The sequence below is a fragment of the Antedon mediterranea genome, chromosome 6 (assembly GCF_964355755.1).
Source record: "Antedon mediterranea chromosome 6, ecAntMedi1.1, whole genome shotgun sequence".
NCBI lineage: Eukaryota > Metazoa > Echinodermata > Crinoidea > Comatulida > Antedonidae > Antedon > Antedon mediterranea.
Window position 1 is genome coordinate 4,294,422 of NC_092675.1, and position 26,016 is coordinate 4,320,437.

General features: G+C 33.9%; 3 protein-coding genes across 4 annotated transcripts in view; 1 reads left to right on the top strand and 2 right to left on the bottom strand.

Moving 5' to 3' along the window:
* Nucleotides 1-213: 213 nt before the first annotated feature.
* On the bottom strand, nucleotides 214-12,071 carry LOC140051496 (outer mitochondrial transmembrane helix translocase-like). Its single transcript, XM_072096735.1, has 9 exons — nucleotides 12,003-12,071; nucleotides 10,456-10,629; nucleotides 9,894-10,113; nucleotides 9,213-9,370; nucleotides 8,523-8,672; nucleotides 8,328-8,417; nucleotides 7,816-7,866; nucleotides 6,754-6,878; nucleotides 214-1,836 (listed from the first exon to the last, which is right to left on the bottom strand). Exons 2-9 carry the CDS (start codon nucleotides 10,618-10,620, stop codon nucleotides 1,719-1,721), a joined length of 1,077 nt encoding a protein of 358 aa, XP_071952836.1. The 5' UTR covers nucleotides 10,621-10,629; nucleotides 12,003-12,071; the 3' UTR covers nucleotides 214-1,718.
* A 428-nt stretch (nucleotides 12,072-12,499) lies between these two features.
* LOC140051494 (uncharacterized) lies at nucleotides 12,500-19,187 on the top strand. Its single transcript, XM_072096731.1, has 5 exons — nucleotides 12,500-12,649; nucleotides 13,033-15,576; nucleotides 16,544-16,663; nucleotides 16,853-16,942; nucleotides 17,550-19,187. Exons 1-5 carry the CDS (start codon nucleotides 12,545-12,547, stop codon nucleotides 17,706-17,708), a joined length of 3,018 nt encoding a protein of 1,005 aa, XP_071952832.1. The 5' UTR covers nucleotides 12,500-12,544; the 3' UTR covers nucleotides 17,709-19,187.
* The window catches only part of LOC140051495 (phosphatidylinositol 3,4,5-trisphosphate 3-phosphatase and dual-specificity protein phosphatase PTEN-like), a 44,085-nt gene continuing 37,212 nt past the window's right edge, over nucleotides 19,144-26,016 (bottom strand). Inside the window, exons 9-10 of one of the 2 annotated variants that reach the window (XR_011845525.1) lie at nucleotides 24,674-25,887; nucleotides 19,144-24,301 (exon numbers count right to left, since the gene is read on the bottom strand). Coding sequence is in view for 1 of the 2 variants with exons in the window: in XM_072096732.1 (XP_071952833.1) it covers nucleotides 25,717-25,887 (171 nt within the window). In the remaining variant the exon portion in view is untranslated. Of the gene's footprint in view, nucleotides 25,888-26,016 lie in introns of both variants that reach the window. The other variant, XM_072096732.1, reaches the window with a different exon arrangement.

Here is a 26,016-nt window from a genome sequence, read left to right on the forward strand (position 1 = left end):
ATGTTACATTTACAGAATAGGCCTACGTTATCTTCTCACTACTATAATATAAATATCCATAATAAAAAAAAACTCGCACATGCTCAATCCGAAAACGCCAATAAACTTGACCAAAAAAATAGTTTCAACCTGAACATTATGACGGAAATATTCTGTTAAAATTAAACGCGAGTACATAAAAAGATTAATAACATATTTATTTCTGAAACTCAGTATAAAACACATTACTACCACATTACATTAATATGTATTGTCCCCTAAAATATGAAAAATAAAGATGTTGAAGAGGCCATTTTTATAGTTTTTCACACTCCACAGAAAATGCAACAAATATAATTCACTCATAAAAGGCTAAATTAAATTAAAACGAAACTCCGTTGTCTTGACAAATGGGCTTCTGGATGACTATTTTATTTTTAAAGATTTTTCTGATAAATATTTTTTTGATTCAATTCGGGCAAATTGAATAACTATTATGACATTCAACAAAAAATGTGAAACAAATATTTTTAGTCGGGTTCAACGCGACTCTACAGCTCACTATGTCGGTCGGTTGGTCGGTAAACAAATTTGAGCACGTGACTGCAGCCATCTATATGGCCTTGTTATTCAGGGGGACAATACATCTTTAATACTAAACTAAGCATGATGTGCTAAATGCAATGTCGAAAAATGCGAGTAAATTATTGCACAATCATCAAAGTAACTCAGGTGCTGGCACAATTCTGATTGTCTAGTACACCAAATTTACAATTAAATATGGAAATTTACAAACAAAAATACCACATTCATGAAAAAGATCCTAAAATTTTTGAGGCAGAAAATATGAGCTAGTGCTAAATTATACATACTACATACATTTTTATACCAGAAACCGGTATTACAATGATTTGCACCGTTTCTATTTACCTATTTCTCATCCTTCTTTTTTAATCGTATAATTATTATTTCTTCACAAATACTGTATGTTGCAGTATACAGTAATAAATATTTGTAAAACTTCAACGAATTATTATTAATAAACTCCAGTTTGAAAAAAGGGTTGGGTTTGGGCGTATTTGAAGAGAACATTATTTCTTTTCTACTTAAGTGACCACTTTGAACAAACACTCCTTAGCTCACTAAATGTCTATTCTATTGCAATTCTTAGCGGTGGATCATTTTCAGGTGCAAGGCCAAGAATGTATGAAGAACAGTGCAGGGGTATATCCCCTTCAACATTTTACCACAGGAGAATCTTGACATGCTTCCGAATCCGAGATAAAAATATGTCAAAAATAGTAGAAATTGGCTTGAAAATTGAGTTTATTAGCTGACCATATCTTCATCAACGTCTTTCTTCACCTAACTGACAGGAGGATTTCACCATAAAAAAGTGCAAACCATAGTCAAATATAAGGTAAGGTCAAAAAGCTTAGTTCCCACTAGCGACGCAACGTAAGGCAACTTACGCAACGTAAGAAAATACCCTTCCGATAATTGCGTTTTCTCCCGCCTGCGTGAAATCAAACCTGCGATGTTTGCAGCACTGTTGCGTCGTAGGTTTCCACTTGTGATTACGCAATACAGCAAGTTGCATCAATAAGTCACTGCGTTGCGTTACATGCTAGTGGGACCTACGCTTTAATATACCTTATGATAGATATGATAATGAAAGGATACAATGTAAACTTTCCGAGATACCATACATCACAAGCAAAAGTAAGTAACAAGCAAACTTAATCTAAATCTGGAATGGGAGAGATATACTTGGCGCCTTTCATCTTGGTCAGAGCTTTGGATAAATCAGTCATGCATAGAGGTCTTAACAAATCTGCACTGTCGGGGGCATCACTCCTATGAAAAAATGTAGGAAAGTAAGGATTCAATGCATTAAGAATGGTAAGAATTAATCAGTAAAAATCAAGGTTAAAAAACACAATAAAATAGTACACATTATGATGATGATCTGATACCGGTGGTTTTTATTGTGTCTGTCGTTTTTATTTGATTTTGTAACTATAGACGTCCGTTTTCCAAAATAAAAGTAAAATGAATGAATGAATTACCTTAACATATTAAGGGCCTCTGTTTAAAAGGTTTGTTTATTTTGAGTTCCATTTTCTATAACTTTTAATATTTTTATTTTTTATATTTATATATTGAAATGACTAATGATTTTAATTGTCTATTATGTGTCACCCGAGACAGCAAAGAACATTTGTACAGCAACTAAGTTTTCTTTTGTTTAATCCTGTCACCGTCATGTGTTTTGTTGTCTTTTGTTTAATCCTGTCACCGTCATGGGTTTTGTTTTCTTTTGTTTAATCCTGTCACTGTCATGGGTTTTGTTTTCTTTTGTTTAATCCTGTCACCGTCATGGGTTTTGTTTTCCTTTGTTTAATCCTGTCACCGTCATGGGTTTTGTTTTCTTTTGTTTAATCCTGTCACCGTCATGGGTTTTGTTTTCTTTTGTTTAATCCTGTCACCGTCATGGGTTTTGTTTTCTTTTGTTTAATCCTGTCACCGTCATGGGTTTTGTTTTCTTTTGTTTAATCCTGTCACCGTCATGGGTTTTGTTTTCTTTTGTTTAATCCTGTCACCGTCATGGGTTTTGTTTTCTTTTGTTTAATCCTGTCACTGTCATGGGTTTTGTTTTCTTTTGTTTAATCCTGTCACCGTCATGGGTTTTGTTTTCTTTTGTTTAATCCTGTCACCGTCATGGGTTTTGTTTTCTTTTGTTTAATCCTGTCACTGTCATGGGTTTTGTTTTCCTTTGTTTAATCCTGTCACCGTCATGGGTTTTGTTTTCTTTTGTTTAATCCTGTCACCGTCATGGGTTTTGTTTTCTTTTGTTTAATCCTGTCACCGTCATGGGTTTTGTTTTCTTTTGTTTAATCCTGTCACTGTCATGGGTTTTGTTTTCTTTTGTTTAATCCTGTCACCGTCATGGGTTTTGTTTTCCTTTGTTTAATCCTGTCACCGTCATGGGTTTTGTTTTCTTTTGTTTAATCCTGTCACTGTCATGGGTTTTGTTTTCTTTTGTTTAATCCTGTCACCGTCATGGGTTTTGTTTTCTTTTGTTTAATCCTGTCACCGTCATGGGTTTTGTTTTCTTTTGTTTAATCCTGTCACCGTCATGGGTTTTGTTTTCTTTTGTTTAATCCTGTCACCGTCATGGGTTTTGTTTTCTTTTGATTAATCCTGTCACTGTCATGGGTTTTGTTTTCCTTTGTTTAATCCTGTCACCGTCATGGGTTTTGTTTTCTTTTGTTTAATCCTGTCACCGTCATGGGTTTTGTTTTCTTTTGTTTAATCCTGTCACCGTCATGGGTTTTGTTTTCTTTTGTTTAATCCTGTCACCGTCATGGGTTTTGTTTTGTTATGTTTAATCCTGTCACCGTCATGGGTTTTGTTTTCTTTTGTTTAATCCTGTCACTGTCATGGGTTTTGTTTTCTTTTGTTTAATCCTGTCACTGTCATGTGTTTTGTTTTCTTTTGTTTAATCCTGTCACTGTCATGGGTTTTGTTTTCCTTTGTTTAATCCTGTCACTGTCATGTGTTTTGTTTTCTTTTGTTTAATCCTGTCACTGTCATGGGTTTTGTTTTCTTTTGTTTAATCCTGTCACCGTCATGGGTTTTGTTTTCTTTTGTTTAATCCTGTCACCGTCATGGGTTTTGTTTTCCTTTGTTTAATCCTGCCACCGTCATGGGTTTTGTTTTCTTTTGTTTAATCCTGTCACCGTCATGGGTTTTGTTTTCTTTTGTTTAATCCTGTCACCGTCATGGGTTTTGTTTTCTTTTGTTTAATCCTGTCACTGTCATGGGTTTTGTTTTCTTTTGTTTAATCCTGTCACCGTCATGGGTTTTGTTTTCTTTTGTTTAATCCTGTCACCGTCATGGGTTTTGTTTTCTTTTGTTTAATCCTGTCACCGTCATGGGTTTTGTTTTCTTTTGTTTAATCCTGTCACCGTCATGGGTTTTGTTTTCTTTTGTTTAATCCTGTCACCGTCATGGGTTTTGTTTTCTTTTGTTTAATCCTGTCACCGTCATGGGTTTTGTTTTCTTTTGTTTAATCCTGTCACCGTCATGGGTTTTGTTTTCTTTTGTTTAATCCTGTCACCGTCATGGGTTTTGTTTTCTTTTGATTAATCCTGTCACCGTCATGGGTTTTGTTTTCTTTTGTTTAATCCTGTCACCGTCATGGGTTTTGTTTTCTTTTGTTTAATCCTGTCACCGTCATGGGTTTTGTTTTCTTTTGTTTAATCCTGTCACCGTCATGGGTTTTGTTTTCTTTTGTTTAATCCTGTCACCGTCATGGGTTTTGTTTTCTTGTGTTTAATCCTGTCACCGTCATGGGTTTTGTTTTCTTTTGTTTAATCCTGTCACCGTCATGGGTTTTGTTTTCTTTTGTTTAATCCTGTCACCGTCATGGGTTTTGTTTTCTTTTGTTTAATCCTGTCACTGTCATGGGTTTTGTTTTCTTTTGTTTAATCCTGTCACCGTCATGGGTTTTGTTTTCTTTTGTTTAATCCTGTCACCGTCATGGGTTTTGTTTTCTTTTGTTTAATCCTGTCACCGTCATGGGTTTTGTTTTCTTTTGTTTAATCCTGTCACTGTCATGGGTTTTGTTTTCTTTTGTTTAATCCTGTCACCGTCATGGGTTTTGTTTTCTTTTGTTTAATCCTGTCACCGTCATGGGTTTTGTTTTCTTTTGTTTAATCCTGTCACCGTCATGGGTTTTGTTTTCTTTTGTTTAATCCTGTCACCGTCATGGGTTTTGTTTTCTTTTGTTTAATCCTGTCACCGTCATGGGTTTTGTTTTCTTTTGTTTAATCCTGTCACCGTCATGGGTTTTGTTTTCTTTTGTTTAATCCTGTCACCGTCATGGGTTTTGTTTTCTTTTGTTTAATCCTGTCACCGTCATGGGTTTTGTTTTCTTTTGTTTAATCCTGTCACCGTCATGGGTTTTGTTTTCTTTTGTTTAATCCTGTCACTGTCATGGGTTTTGTTTTCTTTTGTTTAATCCTGTCACCGTCATGGGTTTTGTTTTCTTTTGTTTAATCCTGTCACCGTCATGGGTTTTGTTTTCTTTTGTTTAATCCTGTCACCGTCATGGGTTTTGTTTTCTTTTGTTTAATCCTGTCACCGTCATGGGTTTTGTTTTCCTTTGTTTAATCCTGTCACCGTCATGGGTTTTGTTTTCTTTTGTTTAATCCTGTCACCGTCATGGGTTTTGTTTTCCTTTGTTTAATCCTGTCACCGTCATGGGTTTTGTTTTCTTTTGTTTAATCCTGTCACCGTCATGGGTTTTGTTTTCTTTTGTTTAATCCTGTCACTGTCATGGGTTTTGTTTTCTTTTGTTTAATCCTGTCACCGTCATGGGTTTTGTTTTCCTTTGTTTAATCCTGTCACCGTCATGGGTTTTGTTTTCTTTTGTTTAATCCTGTCACCGTCATGGGTTTTGTTTTCTTTTGTTTAATCCTGTCACCGTCATGGGTTTTGTTTTCTTTTGTTTAATCCTGTCACCGTCATGGGTTTTGTTTTCTTTTCTTTAATCCTGTCACCGTCATGGGTTTTGTTTTCTTTTCTTTAATCCTGTCACCGTCATGGGTTTTGTTTTCTTTTCTTTAATCCTGTCACCGTCATGGGTTTTGTTTTCTTTTGTTTAATCCTGTCACCGTCATGGGTTTTGTTTTCTTTTGTTTAATCCTGTCACCGTCATGGGTTTTGTTTTCTTTTGTTTAATCCTGTCACCGTCATGGGTTTTGTTTTCTTTTGTTTAATCCTGTCACCGTCATGGGTTTTGTTTTCTTTTGTTTAATCCTGTCACCGTCATGGGTTTTGTTTTCTTTTGTTTAATCCTGTCACCGTCATGGGTTTTGTTTTCCTTTGTTTAATCCTGTCACCGTCATGGGTTTTGTTTTCTTTTGTTTAATCCTGTCACCGTCATGGGTTTTGTTTTCTTTTGTTTAATCCTGTCACTGTCATGGGTTTTGTTTTCTTTTGTTTAATCCTGTCACCGTCATGGGTTTTGTTTTCTTTTGTTTAATCCTGTCACTGTCATGGGTTTTGTTTTCTTTTGATTAATCCTGTCACCGTCATGGGTTTTGTTTTCTTTTGTTTAATCCTGTCACCGTCATGGGTTTTGTTTTCTTTTGTTTAATCCTGTCACTGTCATGGGTTTTGTTTTCTTTTGTTTAATCCTGTCACCGTCATGGGTTTTGTTTTCTTTTGTTTAATCCTGTCACCGTCATGGGTTTTGTTTTCTTTTGTTTAATCCTGTCACCGTCATGGGTTTTGTTTTCTTTTGTTTAATCCTGTCACCGTCATGGGTTTTGTTTTCTTTTGTTTAATCCTGTCACCGTCATGGGTTTTGTTTTCTTTTGTTTAATCCTGTCACCGTCATGGGTTTTGTTTTGTTATGTTTATTTGTATTATGTTTTAATTGACGAAATAAATGAAATGAAATGTGATGCACATATTTTAAAATGTTTATAGAATAACATTTATTTGATTGATTGATATTGAATATAAAGAGCGTAGAGGTGTGTTGTCTGTAATATAGTGCACTTGTAAGAAGTCCAACAATTATCGTTATCTGTCCTTGTTTTTATGAAAGTTTGATAATAAACCCAACATTGACGAAATAGGGGGGTTACCCTGGTGTACTAGTATACACACAGCCACTTTCACTCATCAGCAGCATACGCTGTTTAGGGTCACCCTTTATAAATAAGGTGTAATAAAAAAAAAAAAATAAAATCAACATACTTATTTCCTGTTGCATAATCTTGTACTCTAAAGACAGATGCTGCTCTACATAGCTCCTTCAAATCACTGCCAGAGAACTTCTCCGTCTCTTGAGCTAGTTTATCTGTGTCTATATCTTCATTTTTCTGTAAAGTAACCATACTAAAATGAACACTACTACAATTGAACACATTTGACCTCACATTTGACCTGGCATTTGACCTGGCATTTGACCTGGCATTTGACCTGGCATTTTCCATCTAGACAGTTAAATACAATTTATACCGACGAGCGGTAACAGTAATAATAATACAAATATATAATGTAGAATCCTATTCACACCCAATGCAGGTTAACTCTGCACTATAAATTTAACAAAAGTCAACGTAGTGACAGACTCCTTGAAAGAAAAATTAAAACAAATAGATATGGCAATTCATTCGTCCCTGCTGCAATACGGTTTTACAATGAATGACATGCGCTAGTTTTATTTATTAGTAGTATTATAATCGACATTTTAGGATTTTATATTTTGTGTGGCTTTTATATTGTAATTTATATATTCATGTACTGTATCCTTTTTATATTTGTATGTATGTATTTTGAAAAGGCCAACAGAGTTTCCCCATGGGGATAATAAAGATGGAATTGAATTGATTTGAATTGAATATACAGATTCTATGTGGGACAAGCTACGGTGTTTTCCACTTAAGCATGGTTCCCACTAGTGACGCAACACAAGGACGTAACGCAACGCAAGTGAATTGACCAATCACAAGCGATAGCTTATTCGCTTGTGATTTCTAACTGTCTATAACTTCGCTTGTCATTGGTTAAAACGCTTGCGTTGCGTTTACGTCCTTGCGTTACATTCTAGTGGGAACCAAGCTTTACTGTTACCACTCATCTGTTTAAATTGGCCTTTACCGTAATTTAATTGAGAAATATCAAGAATAAATAGATAATCAAACACCAAAATTTCTTTTGTTTTCAGTTTACTATGATTTGCAGTAACCAATGAAACATAGAATCTATAAATACATAGCCTATTAAACTGCTGTAGTTAAAAAATAGAATACTCACATCTTCACCTTCTAATACAATATCTAAAATGTTCTTTCTTGCTCGTTTGTTCTGAAGGGAAAAAAGCGCTTCGTATTTGTAGTGTGTGCGACATTGATCGTTGATTACTCTCGGACAAAAATGTTAGTAAGTAATAAATAAAAGTACACGCTATTTCCTTAAACATTTATTGAATAACTAAAACTGATGTGGGTGGCTGGCTGACCCTTGAACCACCTTGACCCTGGCTGACCCTTGAACCACCTTGTGTTGGTATTCATTGTTATTTTATTTTAATTTTTTTTTATTTTAACAACATCCAACAGGGAAAAATTACCAATTGCCTTTAAAATAGACACAAAAACATAGTAAAAATGAAAAATTAAATAGATTAGAACTTTAGATTTCAAAATTGGCAAAAAAAATAGTGTAAGCTAAAAATAGAGTTAACTATACAAGAAGTGAACTATACAAGTGAAAAGTGCCTTAATGGACGATTAGACATTTTATAAGAAGATTTGAACTCAGCTTACCGGTAACTGTACACAGAAAACGCTAGGCATTCTTCTAAGAATAGCTGCGTCAACATCTTGAGGTCGATTGGTGGCGCCCATCACCATAACCTACGGAATATAATTAAAATCTTGAATTATACTACAATGCACCGCACGTTGTGAACTAAAGCCTTTTAAAACTGTTATTTATAATAAACAAACATCTTCTGTTACCTGGCAATTTGGATCTGTTGCAATGCCATCCCATAATGTCATAAACTGTGCTTTCATCATGGCGGTTGCTTCATGATCTTGTGAGGCACGACTTCGAAGAAACGAGTCAATCTCGTCAATGAAAATAATAGATGGCTGAATTTTCATAGCCTGTAATGACAATATTAGGTAAATTAATTATTAAAGGTATAATATTACTGCAAAGTGTAAAAACTGGTAACAATAATTTTTAATTGTATTAAAAATTATGTCCAGTTTCGCTATGTTTCATTTGCAAACATGTGTAATTATACATATTTAATGAATATTAAGATGACTTGAAAAGAAAAAACATTGATGTTTGCCTTTCAAGAACAGCTTAGTTCTAGATGATTCAACGTTTACATTAAAATTAGCATTCCCAAATTATTCCTAGTTAAAAAATTGGCCTTAAAAAGTAGTTTTAAAACAGTAGTAGTTTTTTCTTAAGCCCTGTCTACACTATCAAAAAGTTCGACAAAAAAAGTGTGATGTGCCCAAATATAGTAGTCATATGCTTAAATATGTAATATGACATCATGTCCATATATGGGCACATCACATTTTTTTTGACACATAAAGTTTGATAGTGTAGACAGAGCTTTATAAATACACTACAATTTTCTTATCAATGTTACAAAATGTGAAAGATAAATGATAGTTGATACTCACTAATGAAAATACCGCACCAGACAGCTTCTGGGATTCTCCATACCATTTATCCGTAAGACTGGATGCCTGTAAATTGATGAATCGGCAACCTGATTCACGAGCAATGGCCCTAGCAATCATTGTCTTGCCACAGCCAGGTGGTCCATGAAGAAGAACACCTGTGAAAATGTGTAAATGATTTGCTTATTGCAAAAACGTTCCTTTTGAGAATTTAGGTTTGTATGAAAGAAACAATCATTATTATTATCCAAGTTATTATCTTATAAATGAAAATCCTGATATAATCATTTGCTTTAAAAGCCTGACTGTCCTATTTAACTCTGCCCCACCTCGTTAGTTAGATAAGTGAATCTTTCACCAATAGACTAGGTTGTAGGTAGGCATAGATGCCAAACACCATTATGGCACTCCAGGCTGGCCTTGTGCCTTAAATTTAAGGGGAACAGTGCAGTGGTGTTTGAATCCTCTTCATTGTTTTTTTGTTGTCACTAATTGGTTGTCTTTGGTTAGCCTTTTTCCTGCTCAGAGTCTAGATAATTTTAATAATCAACAAACACTGAAAGGGCTCTAATCTTTATGAAATAGCTTTATATAAATGTCGCATTGTTATTAATATTATTTCAATTCATAGATATATTCAACTCTTAAACATTCATTACTTATTATAATGTTTCTATTTACCCTTTGGGGGACTAAGTAAGGTAGAGTTTGAAAATAAATGTCTCTTTTGCAATGGTAGAATAATCATATGTTTGATCTCTTCAATGACATCATCAAGACCTCCAATGTCATCCCATGAGGTCCGTAGAGTGCTTGGATCAAGTAACTGAGCTGCGATTGACATCTCATATTCTGATAAAGTCACATTCTGCACACCGATTCTCATCATGAGTTTTTTAGCCTAGAAATACAGGCATATACACATTTTTTATTATATTTCTATACAAAAACTGAATGATATGATATACAGAGATATTATACAATACAATACAATATTATTTATTGTCATTTTAACAAGGTGCAAATGAAATTTGGTTTGTTGATTACATACAATATCCAACTAATGCAAAAAAGCATTTAAACCAATTCAGAATCTAAAGAACTTGCGAAATGTTGTCATTCGAAGCATTTTGTAGTCCAGGTCAAGAAAATAACAAAGTAAATAATAAATTTTAAAAAATAACAACTTAAGGACTTTGCATTGTAAATTATCTTAATTTCTACCTAAATCTAACAAATTTACCTCTTTTTGTGCTTCATCTTTTTGTTTCTTGGTAGGATCCATAGCATTCACAATCCATTTGACGCCAAAGTACGTACAAGCACCAAGAAGTGTCAGACGAAATAACATTCCTATAACCTCGTCTCTGCTAAGACGCATCTTACTTGCGTATGTCTCCTCATGCATGTTGCTTGACTATAATTAAGTGAAAATAAAAGACATTTTCAAGAAATTTATATAATTATACACTATACAACCCCCGGGAGAGTGCGTCATTTACAACTAATTACTGATGCATTTCTTTAAATTGACAGGTCTTGGTAGGTAATACTAGTTGAAGCAATACGGACATTTGTGATGCAATGTATGCATTAAATTACTATTATTTAATTATCATTAAAATAAAGCATCTTTTTTAACTCACCATCATGTTTTCTCACGATGCATGCAAATAATAGTAATTTAATGCATACATTGCATCACAAATGTCCGTATTGCTTCAACTAGTATTACCTACCAAGACCTGTCAATTTAAAGTGTTATTTTAACGAAATATGATATATAAAGACTTCTAATACCATTTCCAATAATTCAATTTTTGCCCGATATAGACACCAAAAATGTTAAATGTAGGCCTACGACACAGTAGGCCTACGACACAGTAGGCCTACGACAGGAGAGCTGCGTTGAGTGTCAGTGACCCATACTAATTGACACAATACGGACATTTGTGACGCAATGTATGCATTAACTCAGTTCGTTTCGCGAAGCTTGTCGCGATTATTTAACATTTTCGTAACATTTTTGGTGTCTATATCGCGCTAAAATTTAGGTTTTATTGTTGGAAATGCTATTAGAAGTCATATTTCGTTAAAGTAACACTTTAAATTGACAGGTCTTGGTAGTTCTTGGTAGGTCATACTAGTTGACGCAATACTTACATTTGTGACGCAATGTATGCATCAACTCAGTTCGTTTCGCGAACGCGAAGCTTGTCAATTATTTAACATTTTTGGTGTCTATATCGCGCTAAAATTGAGGTTTTATTGTTTGAAATGCTATTAGAAGTCTATATAATATATCATATTTCGTTAAATTAACACTTTAAATTGACAGGTCTTGGTAGTTCTTGGTAGGTCTTGGTATTTAGGAGGACCCATTTAATATACTGTATTGTAATAAGATTTTTAAATTTCCATCAAAGTAAAAATTAGGTATGGAACATCATTCAGAACCGATTTGATTAGTTTTAAATCGGCTGCTACTGCTACTCAGTAACTCTGTACTTTTACAACTCTAAATTAAACTAAATAAACATTCACTAATTTATGGTGAGCGAGTGACCGTATTGGAGGTACTACTACACACTTTTCTTTATTAGGCTTAGCCTAGCTACTACGAGTCTAGGTCTAAGTTCTAATTAGGCTGCGCTAGGTAGTAGCCTAGCCTAGCTAGGCCCTAGCTAGGCCCGAATTTCGACCAACCGAGGCCTAAAAATGAATTCAATTTCATGCTTTATTTATATGTTTAGGATTGTTAACTTGATTGCAGACAAATCAAATACTTACTGTGGATTAATTCAATAATAATAATTAATATAATATTTAAAACTAAATATTATTTTAAATGATTTTTTATAGTGCACCAATAAACAATAAAAAGCATGAATAAGTAAGTAAACTTCTGTGTAACTCGAATCTATTGGGACGACTATTTTGCATTATGCAATATCACAGTTCGTCGTGCGAATAGGCAGAAAGAATCTATAATAAGGGGATTCCCTAAAATCAACCACTAAAACAAATAGGTATATAATAATGTTTTTATGTAAACCAGTTTATACAATTTATGTATACATAAATTATTGTATTTAAAAAGATATTAAAATAGAAATTATATTTTATTCAAAATGGTCACTGGATTGTTTGATATCATAAAAATTCACATACTGTATTCTTTTAGAATATCTATCCCCTTGTCGAATTGGTTTCGTCTAACATAACCTCTTTTTACTACCCACAATTCTCTAGAAATTGTGCAAACACTAAGCGTGTTTCCGGTTTGCTCCACATGGTGGTTTAAGCCTAGTTGTAATTTATACCTCAACAAAATGGAAAGGGACGAGAAAAACACATTAAATGGAATAATCCATGACTTTTTAATTCAACACAAATTTCCAAAAGTGGCAAAATTATTTCAAAAAGAAGCAAAAGTGGTAAGTAGACTATTTTTAGGCATTTAATTTACAGTTATTATCGAGACTGAGAGGAGCTGCTGGCTGGACGTGACATGACATGACTTCACGATCGAGTGCATGAGGCGACGACCACACTAAGCCTAGCCTAGGCCTAGCCCACTTAGGGTAATAACCGGCATGTGGTATTTAATAATGCGTTTCCTAACTTTTTACAATAAATAATACCAATATTAATATAGGCCTAGTAAGTCCTGTTTAATGCCTAGCAAGTCCTGTGAGTAAAACTACATATCACTTTAACATAATTTTAATAATTAATTAAATTAAATAACAAAAATAGATTAATGCTGTGCACTGATCTAAAATATTCAATTAAATAGTAAATGGAATTTTATCCACAGGAAACCAATAAACAAGATGGAAATCCCACAATGACGGAAATGTACCAATGCTGGGTGACGTCACCAAAAAATAAACGAAAAGCTGGTGGAGGGGATGCCAACAAAACCCCATCCAAAAAGCAGAAAAGAGAAGAAAGCAGCAGTAGTGACTCCTCGGAAGAAGATGAACCACAAGTAAAAAAACCTGCTCAAGCTAAAACTCCTGTAAAATCAGCCACTAAAGCCAATGCAAAACAAGAATCCTCAGATAGCAGTTCTGACTCAGATGATAGCGAAAATGAAACTAATAAAGCTAAAGTTCAGGTTAAGGCTCCTGTAGCTGCAAATGCAACTGCACCTAAGAAAGTGACACCTAAAAAGAAAGACAGCTCATCAGAGAGCAGTTCTTCTGAGAGTGATGATGAAAGCGCAAAAAAGGCAAAGCGTACACAAAATGCCAAGGGACAATTTAGTGCTGTACCTCCACCATCATATGCTAATTCTAGTAGTGAAGGCAAATCTCAAGCAAAGAAAGTCATTCCTACAAAAACAACTCCAACCAAGAAGGCTGTTAATAAGAAAGAGAGTTCCAGCAGTTCAGAATCAAGTAGTGATGAAGAACCCCCAGCAAAAAAAGTCACCACAGCAAAAAAAATCACCCCAGCAACAAAAGTAGCCCAAGCAAAAACATCTCCAGCCAAGAAGACGGTCAATAAAAAAGATAGTTCAAGTAGTTCAGAATCTAGCAGTGATGATGAAGCAGCAACCAAAAAAGCTGTTAAAAAGATGCCAGTCCCTACAAAAACCACTAAAAAAGACTCATCCTCTTCTAGTTCAGATTCAAGTAGCGAGGATGAAAAGAAAACACCAGCATCTGCAAAGAAGGCACCAACTGTAAAAAAGAAAGATACACCAGCAAAAGTGACTCCTGCTGCTAAAAAGACACCATCAAAGAAAGAGAGCTCATCCAGTAGTTCAGAATCAAGTAGCGAAGATGAAAAAAAAACACCAACATCCGCAAAGAAGGCACCAGCTCTAACAAAGAAAGGTACACCAGCAAAAGTGACCCCTGCTGCTAAAAAGACACCATCAAAGAAAGAGAGCTCATCCAGTAGTTCTGATTCAAGTAGCGAAGATGAAAAGAAAACACCAGCATCTGTAAAGAAGGCACTAACTGTAACAAAGAAAGGTACACCAACAAAAGTGACTCCTGCTGCTAAAAAGACACCATCAAAGAAAGAGAGCTCATCCAGTAGTTCAGATTCAAGTAGCGAAGATGAAAAGAAAACACCAGCATCGGCAAAGAAGTCACCAATTGTAGCGAAGAAAGGTACACCAGGAAAAGTGACTCCTGCTGCTAAAAAGACACCGTCAAAGAAAGAGAGCTCATCCAGTAGTTCTGATTCAAGTAGCGAAGATGAAAAGAAAACACCAGCATCCGCAAAGAAGGCACCAACTTTAACAAAGAAAGATACACCAGCAAAAGTGACCCCTGCTGCTAAAAAGACACCATCAAAGAAAGAGAGCTCATCCAGTAGTTCTGATTCAAGTAGCGAAGATGAAAAGAAAACACCAGCATCGGCAAAGAAGTCACCAATTGTAGCGAAGAAAGGTACACCAGCAAAAGTGACTCCTGCTGCTAAAAAGACACCGTCAAAGAAAGAGAGCTCATCCAGTAGTTCTGATTCAAGTAGCGAAGATGAAAAGAAAACACCAACATCCGCAAAGAAGGCACTAACTGTAACAAAGAAAGGTACACCAACAAAAGTGACTCCTGCTGCTAAAAAGACACCATCAAAGAAAGAGAGCTCATCCAGTAGTTCAGAATCAAGTAGCGAAGATGAAAAGAAAACACCAGCATCTGCAAAGAAGGCACCAACTGTAAAAAAGAAAGATACACCAGCAAAAATGACTCCTGCTGCTAAAAAGACACCGTCAAAGAAAGAGAGCTCATCCAGTAGTTCTGATTCAAGTAGCGAAGATGAAAAGAAAACACCAACATCCGCAAAGAAGGCACCAACTGTAGCGAAGAAAGATACACCAACAAAAGTGACCCCTGCTGCTAAAAAGACACCATCAAAGAAAGAGAGCTCATCCAGTAGTTCAGATTCAAGTAGCGAAGATGAAAAGAAAACACCAACGTCCGCAAAGAAGGCACCAACTGTAGCGAAGAAAGATACACCAACAAAAGTGACGCCTGCTGCTAAAAATACACCATCAAAGAAAGACAGCTCATCCAGTAGTTCAGATTCAAGTAGTGAGGATGAAAAGAAAACACCAACATCCGCAAAGAAGGCACCAACTGTAACAAAGAAGGGTACACCAGCAAAAGTGACCCCTGCTGCTAAAAAGACACCCTCAAAGAAAGAGAGCTCATCCAGTAGTTCAGAATCAAGTAGCGAAGATGAAAAGAAAACACCAACATCCTCAAAGAAGTCACCAACTGTAACAAAGAAAACATCAATTCCTGTAACAAATGGTAATGGAAGCTCTGATAGTGACAGTGAAAGTTCTGATTCTGAAGATGAAAAGAAGCAAAATTCTAAGAAGAAAGTATTAACAAAGGTACTTTTGGTAAATTTTTATATAATTGTATTGTTCTTGAATGAATATATTGACTGTGATACTCTGGGTACCACAAAAGAAGCTGTAATGGCGTCATAAGACGGGATGTGACGTCACATACACATCAATAACCTCGCTACCAAATAGTTTATACGGCTATACGGTACCATCTTCATATGGCTGCATCCTGTTTGAAATTTAAAAATCCGTAGTATAGCTCTGAGGACATGTCCCTGTAGTATATTAGAGAGGTTTTGCAATCTTACGAATACGATAACGAAAACGTCACGCACACATATTCGTTTTCGTAAGCCAGTAAAAATCTGTTTCGCATGGCAACGAAATATTGAGGTCGCCGTCCAAAATATGACTGCGGTAAATTTGAGCGAAGCGCAGGTACGTGTTGCTTAGTGCTTGGCTGCCTAGGCCTAGCGTAACATCAAAGTGAATGAGGACTTTAAAAACTGCTATTATCAAAATTGACCTGGCATTTTAGTAAATTACTTTAGTAAATTACTTTAAATAAAGGTATAATTATATTTTAATCATGAATCATTCCTGATTCAAATGCAAAATGTGCAAAATAGATCAAAAACTATACTCGTTTTGTAGTTACGAATATGACTGGTGATATTCGTCAACACGAATACGCTTTACGAATATGAAATGGGGATCAGCTCAAAAGTTTCACAAATGTGTGACGTATCCGTTTTCGTTATCGTATTCGTAAGGTTGCGAAACCTCCTTATTCATGCCAAATCCCAGCTCAATACTACAACGAATAATGGAGGAGTAGTACTTTATAAATCGCACTTTTTACTCAATAGAGTCGAATGGAGGAGAAGATGAGCGAGTTCTAGACTCGGGTACCCGAGTAAAAAAAACAAAATGTAATGTTATATATATAATTTGTGTTTGACTAAACCTAGAATGATCTCTGACCTTACTGTTTTTATTTATTATTTAGAAAAGACCCCGATCAGATTCGTCGGAGAATGAAGACAATGAAGAAACAAAAACACCGATGAAAAGTAAAATAGTAGAACAGAAAACACCAAACACTGTTCCGAAAGTAAATCAAAAGAAGGTAATGCAGTCTAACTTCTTAGGAGGACACCTTTGGGACCCAGCAAAGTTTCCTCTTTATAGGAGTGTCCCCTGAATAAAGGTTGACCATTTTCCCTAGTTCATTTTCCAACAGTTGGATGTAGACTTTTGTGTCAGTACGGTATCAGAAACTGTAATTTTGTTTTATCATTTATCTATTTTAATATAGACTAAAACTACACCAGCACCATTCAGAAGAGTTAAAGAAGAAGAAGTAGTTGTAGATTCTAAACTGAAATCAAATGCTTTCGAGAGTAAGGTATGTACAATAATATGTGATTTAGTTGGATAAGGAGTTCTGTTTTGTACAGTATAAAATCAGTTTCCTTCTTTGAACCAAAAACAATTGTCTGGGTATCATTCTTGACTTTACCTACCTAAGTCTCCAAGAACCTAAACACATTCCTTTTCAACACAATTACCTGCTTGTAAAATTGTTGTTAAAAACAACATTATTTAAACTTGGTTTCAAGATAATATTTTATAAACTAACAGTATTATTATTTTATGTCAATATCAGATAATTTTCTATTGAATTTGAATGCAGGAAATACCCAACCTTTATGAAATTGTAGTGAAGCTGTAGCTTGGTGGTTAACATGCTTGCCTTTAAATCCCAGGTTTCAATCCTGACCTAGTGCCAGGGTTGTAACTCACAACTCTTTAACTCCACTCCCTAAGCCTCAAATGAGACTTAGTTTATAAGCATGATAAATTAATATAAAATAAAATAGTTAATCGATCCTGTAATTGGCGAGTTTCTCGCTGTTGGATGGGTATGAAATAAAATTAAAAAAATGTTTAAATTTATTCTTCTATGATCCAACTGTACTATATTGAAATTGTTAATACATTTATCTGTTCAGCGAGGTGCTTTTGGATCGTGGGGGGAACGTGCTAACAACGACCTCAAGTTTACAAAGGGTAAATCATTCCGTCACGAGAAGACAAAGAAAAAGCGTGGCAGTTACAGAGGTGGCAACATTGATACTTCAGTGAACTCTATCAAATTTGACAGTGATTGAGCATATTTGATGGAACCAGATGGAACTAGGGTCAGGAAGCACGCACATGGTATACTGAAATGCAGCTTGTGACTGATGCAGGGTGTGATGCCCTGATGACCATCCTCCATTGAACGGCCTAGATTGAGGTTCAGTCATAAAAATAAGGGTAAAGATAAACTCAAGTTCCCCTATATATTATTTAGTTTTAAAAACTATGATCTCAAATCGAAAATTTAATTTATTACCATAAAGTTCGGGAGTGTGAAAAGATAGTATTATATAGTTATTATTAATCTATCTTGTTAACGTTTAGAGCTATATTTTCCTAGGCTTAACTTCTTTATATTAATCCTATATTAGGGGTTGTTATTATATTCAAGCATGGGATTGTATCTAGTGAGTTTATAAAACAGGACGACAATGACTGCATAATAATACTTACTGACGTGACATCATCCTGTTTAAAATATAAGTGTCATAAATACCAAGTTGTACCGTCCTGTTTCATAAATTTGCTGATATTTCTTCCTTTTTTGAAAAATTCTATAAAAGACATCAGAGTAACAGTTTATAGCTTTTATAAAAATGTGTCATTTAAAAAAATAAAGAAGCTAATGTAAATGAAATTCTTCAGATATAATTATTTTCTAGTACAGTATGATTTAAGAAAAATCATAGATATGAAAACTTTAAACACATTTTTTTCAAATTTTGATATGTGAACTAGTATTAGAAAACTAGTGCCATAAAATGATTGTAGTTCTGTCGTGTATGTGCTGTTGCAAATGTCAGTGTGATTATCAAGTCTGCTTAAAATGTACTCAATGAAGATTGTTTTAAATGTATCAATGTATCATGCGACTTAAATCAGATATTACTGTCTTAATGAAAGAAAACTTGCTGTTTCATTTTTCATTTTGTTCCCAATTGAACCACCAAATTTTTTATAAAATAGGGAAGGCTAAAACATGTCACAGTAGAATTTTGGCCTTTGAAAATAACAATGGTGCTTTTTTATAAAGTAATCAACTAAAATAAGCAAGAAGTTAAACCTTGTCGTATATGTTAGATTTATGGTGTAAAATTTTGTTGCGAATGGCAGTCGCCGATATGGTCAACATAATTTCAATTTACAGGTTTCCCGGAAAAATTTAATTTGAAAAAAATTGTTAATTACATGAATATTGTGGTAATTTTATTGTGTAGATATATTCTGTTTTGTGTATGTTGATATTCTGAAAATGTTGAGAAGAATAATACAGTAATACTATATAATATACAGTACAAATACAATACTGTACAAATTTGCATAATTGTGAACACTAACTGTGGAAAAATGTACTTTTGAATGAACTGCTTTTGGTATCTTCTATGAATAGACATTGTTCACCGACAGGAATAGCACCTCTTCTAAGCGGCAAGAATTTGGCAAAGAAATAAAGACTACTCTATGTATCGTGATGAAAATAAAGTTTATTCTGTTGTCCTTTAACCTCATTTGTTGACATTTGACCTCATTGTATAGTTTTTACTATTCCTATGCTCTTTATCTCATACAACTGTTTTCAACATTTTTTTTTTCAATATTTTATATTTTATTTTTGTATAACAAAACCATAATATTTCAATACACAAAACATTGAATACTACATTATGAAAAAATGGTTGCCCAATATGATATTCACAATTCATACAATAAAACATCTTTACTGTGATTAATAGCAAATCTTTTACTTAAAATAGTAAATATACACAGAAAATACTCTGTCCATTCTTATGAACCCTGTATAAACAGTACAATAACAAAAAACATCATTTTAATACAAAGTACTACAGTATACAATAGCAAAATATTATGTCAAATGAATCCTACCAGAAGCATCTGAAGAAGATAAAGCCTTCCCTTTAATGTTCATGTATGTGTGATAAGCTCCACTTATGTGTATAGGTGATACTATAAGAACCCCTTCCCCTTATGTATGTGGGATAAGCTCCTCTTATGTGCAAGTGATGATCCCCTTCCCTATAGTATGGGTGTAGAAGCTCCCCCTTACCTATAGTATGGGTGTTGAAGCTCCCCCTTACCTATAGTATGGGTGTTGAAGCTCCCCCTTCCCTATAGTATGGGTGTTGAAGCTCCCCCTTACCTATAGTATGGGTGTAGAAGCTCCCCCTTACCTATAGTATGGGTGTTTAAGCTCCCCCTTTACCTATAGTATGGGTGTTAAAGCCGCTCCCCCTTCCCTATAGTATGGGTGTTGAAGCCACTCCCTTCCCTCCTATAGTATGGGTATTAAAGCACATCTTATCTAAAACCCTGAAAATGTATTTAAATTGTTTACTTCAGTCTTCTTACTGTCGGAAGTATTCATGGTCCTAAAAGTTTGTGAAACTACATAATCAATTCCTATGAACTAACTGAAAAACACCAACCCTTCACACATACAGCATTAAACAATGCAAACACTTATATCATTAACATTTTTAATGTAAAAAGATGTCTGTATTTCTGACGACTATAATTATATAGGCCTACTGTACATGGTTTGTTTTCATATGAAATTTAAAAGTTTAAAATGAATCGCACAAAGGAACGACATCAGCAACAAAAACTTTCTCAAAAATTACTCTTTATCCAGTTTATTATGATATTGAAATTTTAAATAGAGACTGTTAAAATTTATTTCTGCATCATCTGCATTATTAAAAGGGCCAATGAAATATTACTCTGTCGAGTTTGTTTTTGTAATATATATATTATATTATTTACATATTCAATATATATATATAAGTTTCATATTTGTAATAGTGGGGTACAAAAAACTGAACTAAACATTCAATTAGCAATTTAAATTACAGTAATATAACTTAATGGGTAATGCCCATTTCACATTGCCTAGCAGAGTTTACACACACCAGGGCGTCAACACTGGAATTTTGCTCGATAGCATGAAAGGGGTATTAAGCTCTGTCTACACTATCAAACTTTATGTGAGAAAAAAATGCGGTGTGGCTATATGGACATGTCATATCACTACATATTTAAGTGTATCACTACCAAATTTGGGCACATCATATTTTGTTGTCACATAAAGTTTGATAGTGTAGACAGAGCTTTGAAAAAAGGTATGATGTGCTCAAATATGGTAGTGATATGCCCAAATATATTAGTGATATGACATCATCATATCTATATATGGGCACATCACTAGTTTGATAGTGTAGACAGAGTTTTAGAACAAGATCTGATGGTTTAAATATAATGAAATCACTGGAAAACAACACAACATTTAATTATTAGCAAGATCTGAAGAGTAAAGCCTAACACTAATTTGTATTCAAAATGATCAATGTTGATATTATGATAGGCCTACTCTACTGAGTTGTTATATTTTGGTCCGTGGCTTATACCAGCGTCAGTAGGTTATTGAATCACAGTTAAGTCTTGTATTAACATAATTTAAAGTCGTTGAACTTTCATGTTTCTTTTCGGTCAAAATAATAAACAATAGAAAGTAGAAGTAATATACAGTAGTATCATAGAAAGTTTAAGCATGTATTTGGCCATAAACAGATTTGAGGCGTTATAAAATTGCTAAATTTGGAAAATTCAACAAGCAGGTACAAACTAAACGTAAAGTCTACCTCAAATAATACATTGCGTGCAAAAGTTAATTTGTTAATCTCAAAGAACCAAAGATATTTAATTCCACTCAATTTATTTTTTTTTATATATAGGGAATGAAAGGTCCAATCAAAACACTAAACGTTGTCGACAATCATTTGTTATAATTCTATTCATGTATTCATAGCAAGTTTGTTAGATCTCTTTAATTTATTGGTTGTTTGTTTTTTTTATTTATTTATATATTGTATGTACTGTATATCAAATGTAAATCAACCAACCAAATTTCATTTTTACCTTGTAAAAATGACAATAAACACATCGTATCGTAAAAAAAAGTTGGAAAGCGGATTGCAGGTTGTTTTATAAAGAAAAAAACTACTGTACTAAAAACCACTGGGACTCAGCTTCATAGTATGCTCAAAATCAAATGGATACACAACATGTCTCTCTCCTATATTTTTTTGTTACTAATCTATAACTTTTTAATGGATTGTAAATATAGGGAATTTTTTTAATAAAACTGTAGTTTCAGAAATACCCGTCACATATATGCTAAAAATCATTTTGATGCACATCATTTATCCACATTATTCTAATTTTTCTAATTACATTTAAAAGTAACACATCCAAATGCCAACTTTAAGTCAATGGCTACCAGATTTCTCTGTGAGACGGTTATTTGAACCAGTACCAGTGTTGAAATCAACATATTTTATTCAAAGCTGTAGTATTGTACATAATGCCAATTATAATATTTGCTGTGCTTCCTATAGCCAGACATGTACTTCAGATGAAAGGTATTTTAAATCATAGAAATACAGTAAAAGCTCTGTTAAGGGAACACTTTCAGGACCAAACCAAGTGTCATGTTAATAGAGGTTGACCATAGTGTTCAATGTGTTTTTCTAGCTTGAGATGTTTGCACCTGTTGTACCTTATTAAGAGTTCAAAGTGTCCCCTGAATAGATGTGTTCCAAATAAAGTTTACTGTATCAAGCTTTGAAATTCTGGATAACTCAAAAAGTGTCTCAATTTGAATGAATCTTAAAGACCCCTTCCCTGCAATTTTGGACGTTTTTTGGAAAATAATACATATATATCACTTTAAAAACATTAAACCATGTCATTCCTTGTCTTAAATGTACGTTTTATGGTAAATTATGATAAAAAGTGAGAAACAATGCACTACCTAAGTAGCTCGCGGCGATCGACCTCTCGTGGACGGTCTTAGGCCTAGCCTGGCTAGGCTTAGTTTTGTAGGCCTAGCTGGTAAACATCGGTAACGTGCGAACATCGTACGCTAGCTATATACCTAGCCTGACGTTGTATAGTTGCTGCATTAATTGTCTTTCTATTTTTGCCAGACTCCGTTGATACAAATTGGGGAAAACCCGGTATTTTCGCTGAAAAGTTAGGAGTCTTCCATTTGTTTTGGGATCGCCTCACGATCGATCGAAAAGTGGGCGAATTACAGGTGAAAAACAAAAATATCAATCCGCGCGCAATGCATTTTGGGATTTATAGCGGGCCGCTATAATTATTAAAATCGACTTATTTTTCACATTTTTAACCGTTTAAAGACGAAAAAAGTTATCGCAATAGGACCATATAGTATTATTTTTACATTAAATATAGTTTGTGATCTTAAATTAGATCTAAAAAACGTAGGGAATGGGGCTTTAAATGGGGCTTGCTTTACTATTTGCCATAATTCGATAAAAAATTCCCTTAAGACATCATGTTACATAAAAGTCTGTATAATATTCATGTCTCACACAAATATATTTGAATACCGTTAATATTAGTAAATTTACATTCAATATAAAACTTTTTATCCACAGACGAATAAAGAGAAAAAAAAATTATTTTGAGTTGATTGAAATTACTGTACTGAGATTCTCTCATAAATGACTTGGCTATTCACATAATAATCTTGATGGAAATCTCCTCTGAGCTACTCAACTTGGCTGCCTGCTTGCTTGCACGACACTGATTGAGTTGCTCTTTTGATTGTCTTTAAATTCTTACAAACTAGTCATCCTCACTTTTTTAACAAGCTTGAATTATTTTAGCATAATTTGTGAAACTGGGGAAGAATCTTATATTCTTTGAAAATGTGCACAGCCAACTTTGGGTATATAAATATGCAAATTATAGTATCATATTTTGCGCTACATATTATTATGTCTAAAGTGGAAAATAAAAAAATAGCATACACTGTAAAACAACTGGCAAGATTTACTAAAAAAATTAATTTTAAATTCATCATCTACATTTTTTTTTTTGGAATAATATACAAAACAGAATATGTATGCTTTGTATGTTAAGAAGTAATTGAAATTCTTTACATATAGACTACATGTGTTTTGTATGGGAAGAAGCTAATGACATCACATAAACGGAATGTGTATGCGTTGTATGTTAAGAAGTCAATTTCAATTCTTGCGTACAGAATACATGTGTTTTGTATGGGAAGTTGGTCAATGACATCACATAAATAAACAGAATGTGTATGTTTTTGTATGAGAGAAGTATTTTGCATTTCACAAACATAAAGTGTATGTTTTGTATGGGAAGAAGTCAATGGCATTCCAACAAACAAAAAGTGTATGTTTTGTATGGGAAGAAGTCAATGGCATTCCCACAAACAAAAAGTGTATGTTTTGTATGGGAAGAATTTAATGACATTTCACACATGCAGAAAATATTCCCAAAACAATTCAATAGGAAGACGATTTTACACACTTTTTTTGCTACTGTTTACCATGCTAATCAAATTAGAGTGTATAAAATGATGACAGTACAATATCATGTAGTACCCTTTAACTGCATTTAACTGATTGTAAAATCAGACAATGCTCATTGTACCTTTCTATTCTCATTGCATCTTTCAAACAGATTCCGTTGTGAAGGGTTGCTCAATGTGATTATATCATATGTATACTATAAGCCTCTCTTGTTTTCTCAATTTTGTATCTGTCCCCTGAAGAAAAAATACAATTAATATCATTTTGGTACCATATACATAGCTATGTCCAATTTTTAAATATACTAGTTTCTTTTCTGTCAACAAAACAACAAAAAATTGATTTATAATACATTTAAGCACATTTTATACATTGTTATAAAGAATAAGTGATAATTTTTACAAGATTAATTTATACAAGAATATTCATATAATCAGTAAAATTCCTAATCAGCAACTTGCTTACATACAGTAAGTTGTCATATACAAAAAAAATAGATCTGATAGCTGCATAAAGCTAAACAGTCATTAGACTCTGAAACAGACACTCAGTTACATACTACAGTAGTATGTTGCAGCTAGCCTGGATTTGACAGTCTAGCAGCTCACCTCTGGATTCGATAGGCTAACAGTATTGAGCTGAATAATATTCCAATTTACAAGTGCTGGACTTCAGGCCATTTAACACACACTGGTAAAACAGACGCAAGTCAAGCATATAAAGTAGCCTATGCAGAACACTGCTGTTGCTATGGAAATCAGATGTAATGAAACTTCAATAGACTAAATCCAGGGTTGTCAAGCACCAGGCGACGTAGAAACATATGTATTACGACAATAGTTCTCTCTTGATGGGAAAATAGCGAGAAAAAAAAATGTTACATTAGCATTTGAAACAAAATGTCTGTAGTCATGATTACTAGATTAAAAATAGATGGACATCTTAATTCCTCGTTCTGAAATCCAGTGGAAGATCTATGTGACTCATTTAAAATCAGTTTGTCATTAGAACATGAGACACATTCATTTGATTTAAAATTGTGTTGATTACAAATCTTATATTATCTGTCACCTTACTATGGATACAACATGCAAAAGTTCCAACATACTTTAATGTAAAAAAAAAAATGTTTTCTGGACCAATGTGTAGTCCATGCGCCTTTTCCAAGTGTTATCATGAATACGCAAATCCAGACAAAAGGTCGTTGCTCATGGCAACACAATCAACGTACTCGTTCTTTGTCGTTAACAAATAAATATAGAAAAATAACAGACTTCTGTCTGGGCAAGTTTTCACAGTTGAGAATATATTAAAATTCTTGTCACACACTCCATTTTCTATTCCATTGTGGAGAAAAAAAAACATAAAAAATTTGGTAGTTTGTAAATATATATGCTTTTTATATTCAATCCTGTTTCTTCACCACCAACATATCGTCATCATCTTTAGTAATCATCTCTCGTTTCAGTTCTTCACTTTCCGTTATTCGGTGTACAGTTCAATCGAAATAAAGAACTGAAGGACGACATCTAGCGAACAATCCAAACCATTTTCTGATAAAACATGTTTTATCATTTTATCACTGGCAATGAAATTTATCTTTCATGAAATTATTAACCTGAAATTGTTTGTTCAACAAATTTTGTTCTTATCATACAAATGTGACGGGTCCGTCGTCCCACTCTATCTCAGATTCGGACCCGCTTGAGTCCTCATCATCATCGTCATCTAAAATGTCATTATCACTTCCGCTTGGTGTTGAATTCCGTTCTTGTGGGATTTCGTGCATTGCCGTTTCAGCTTTTGAGAAATAACAGGTTATCTGGGGAAAACAAAATAAATATAATCAAAGAAAATTTGTCGCAAAAATGGATAATAAAAAAGTTATTTTTTTATATTTTCAACATTGTAGACTGCAATACTATTTAATATTTTTGTTCTAAATGACAAT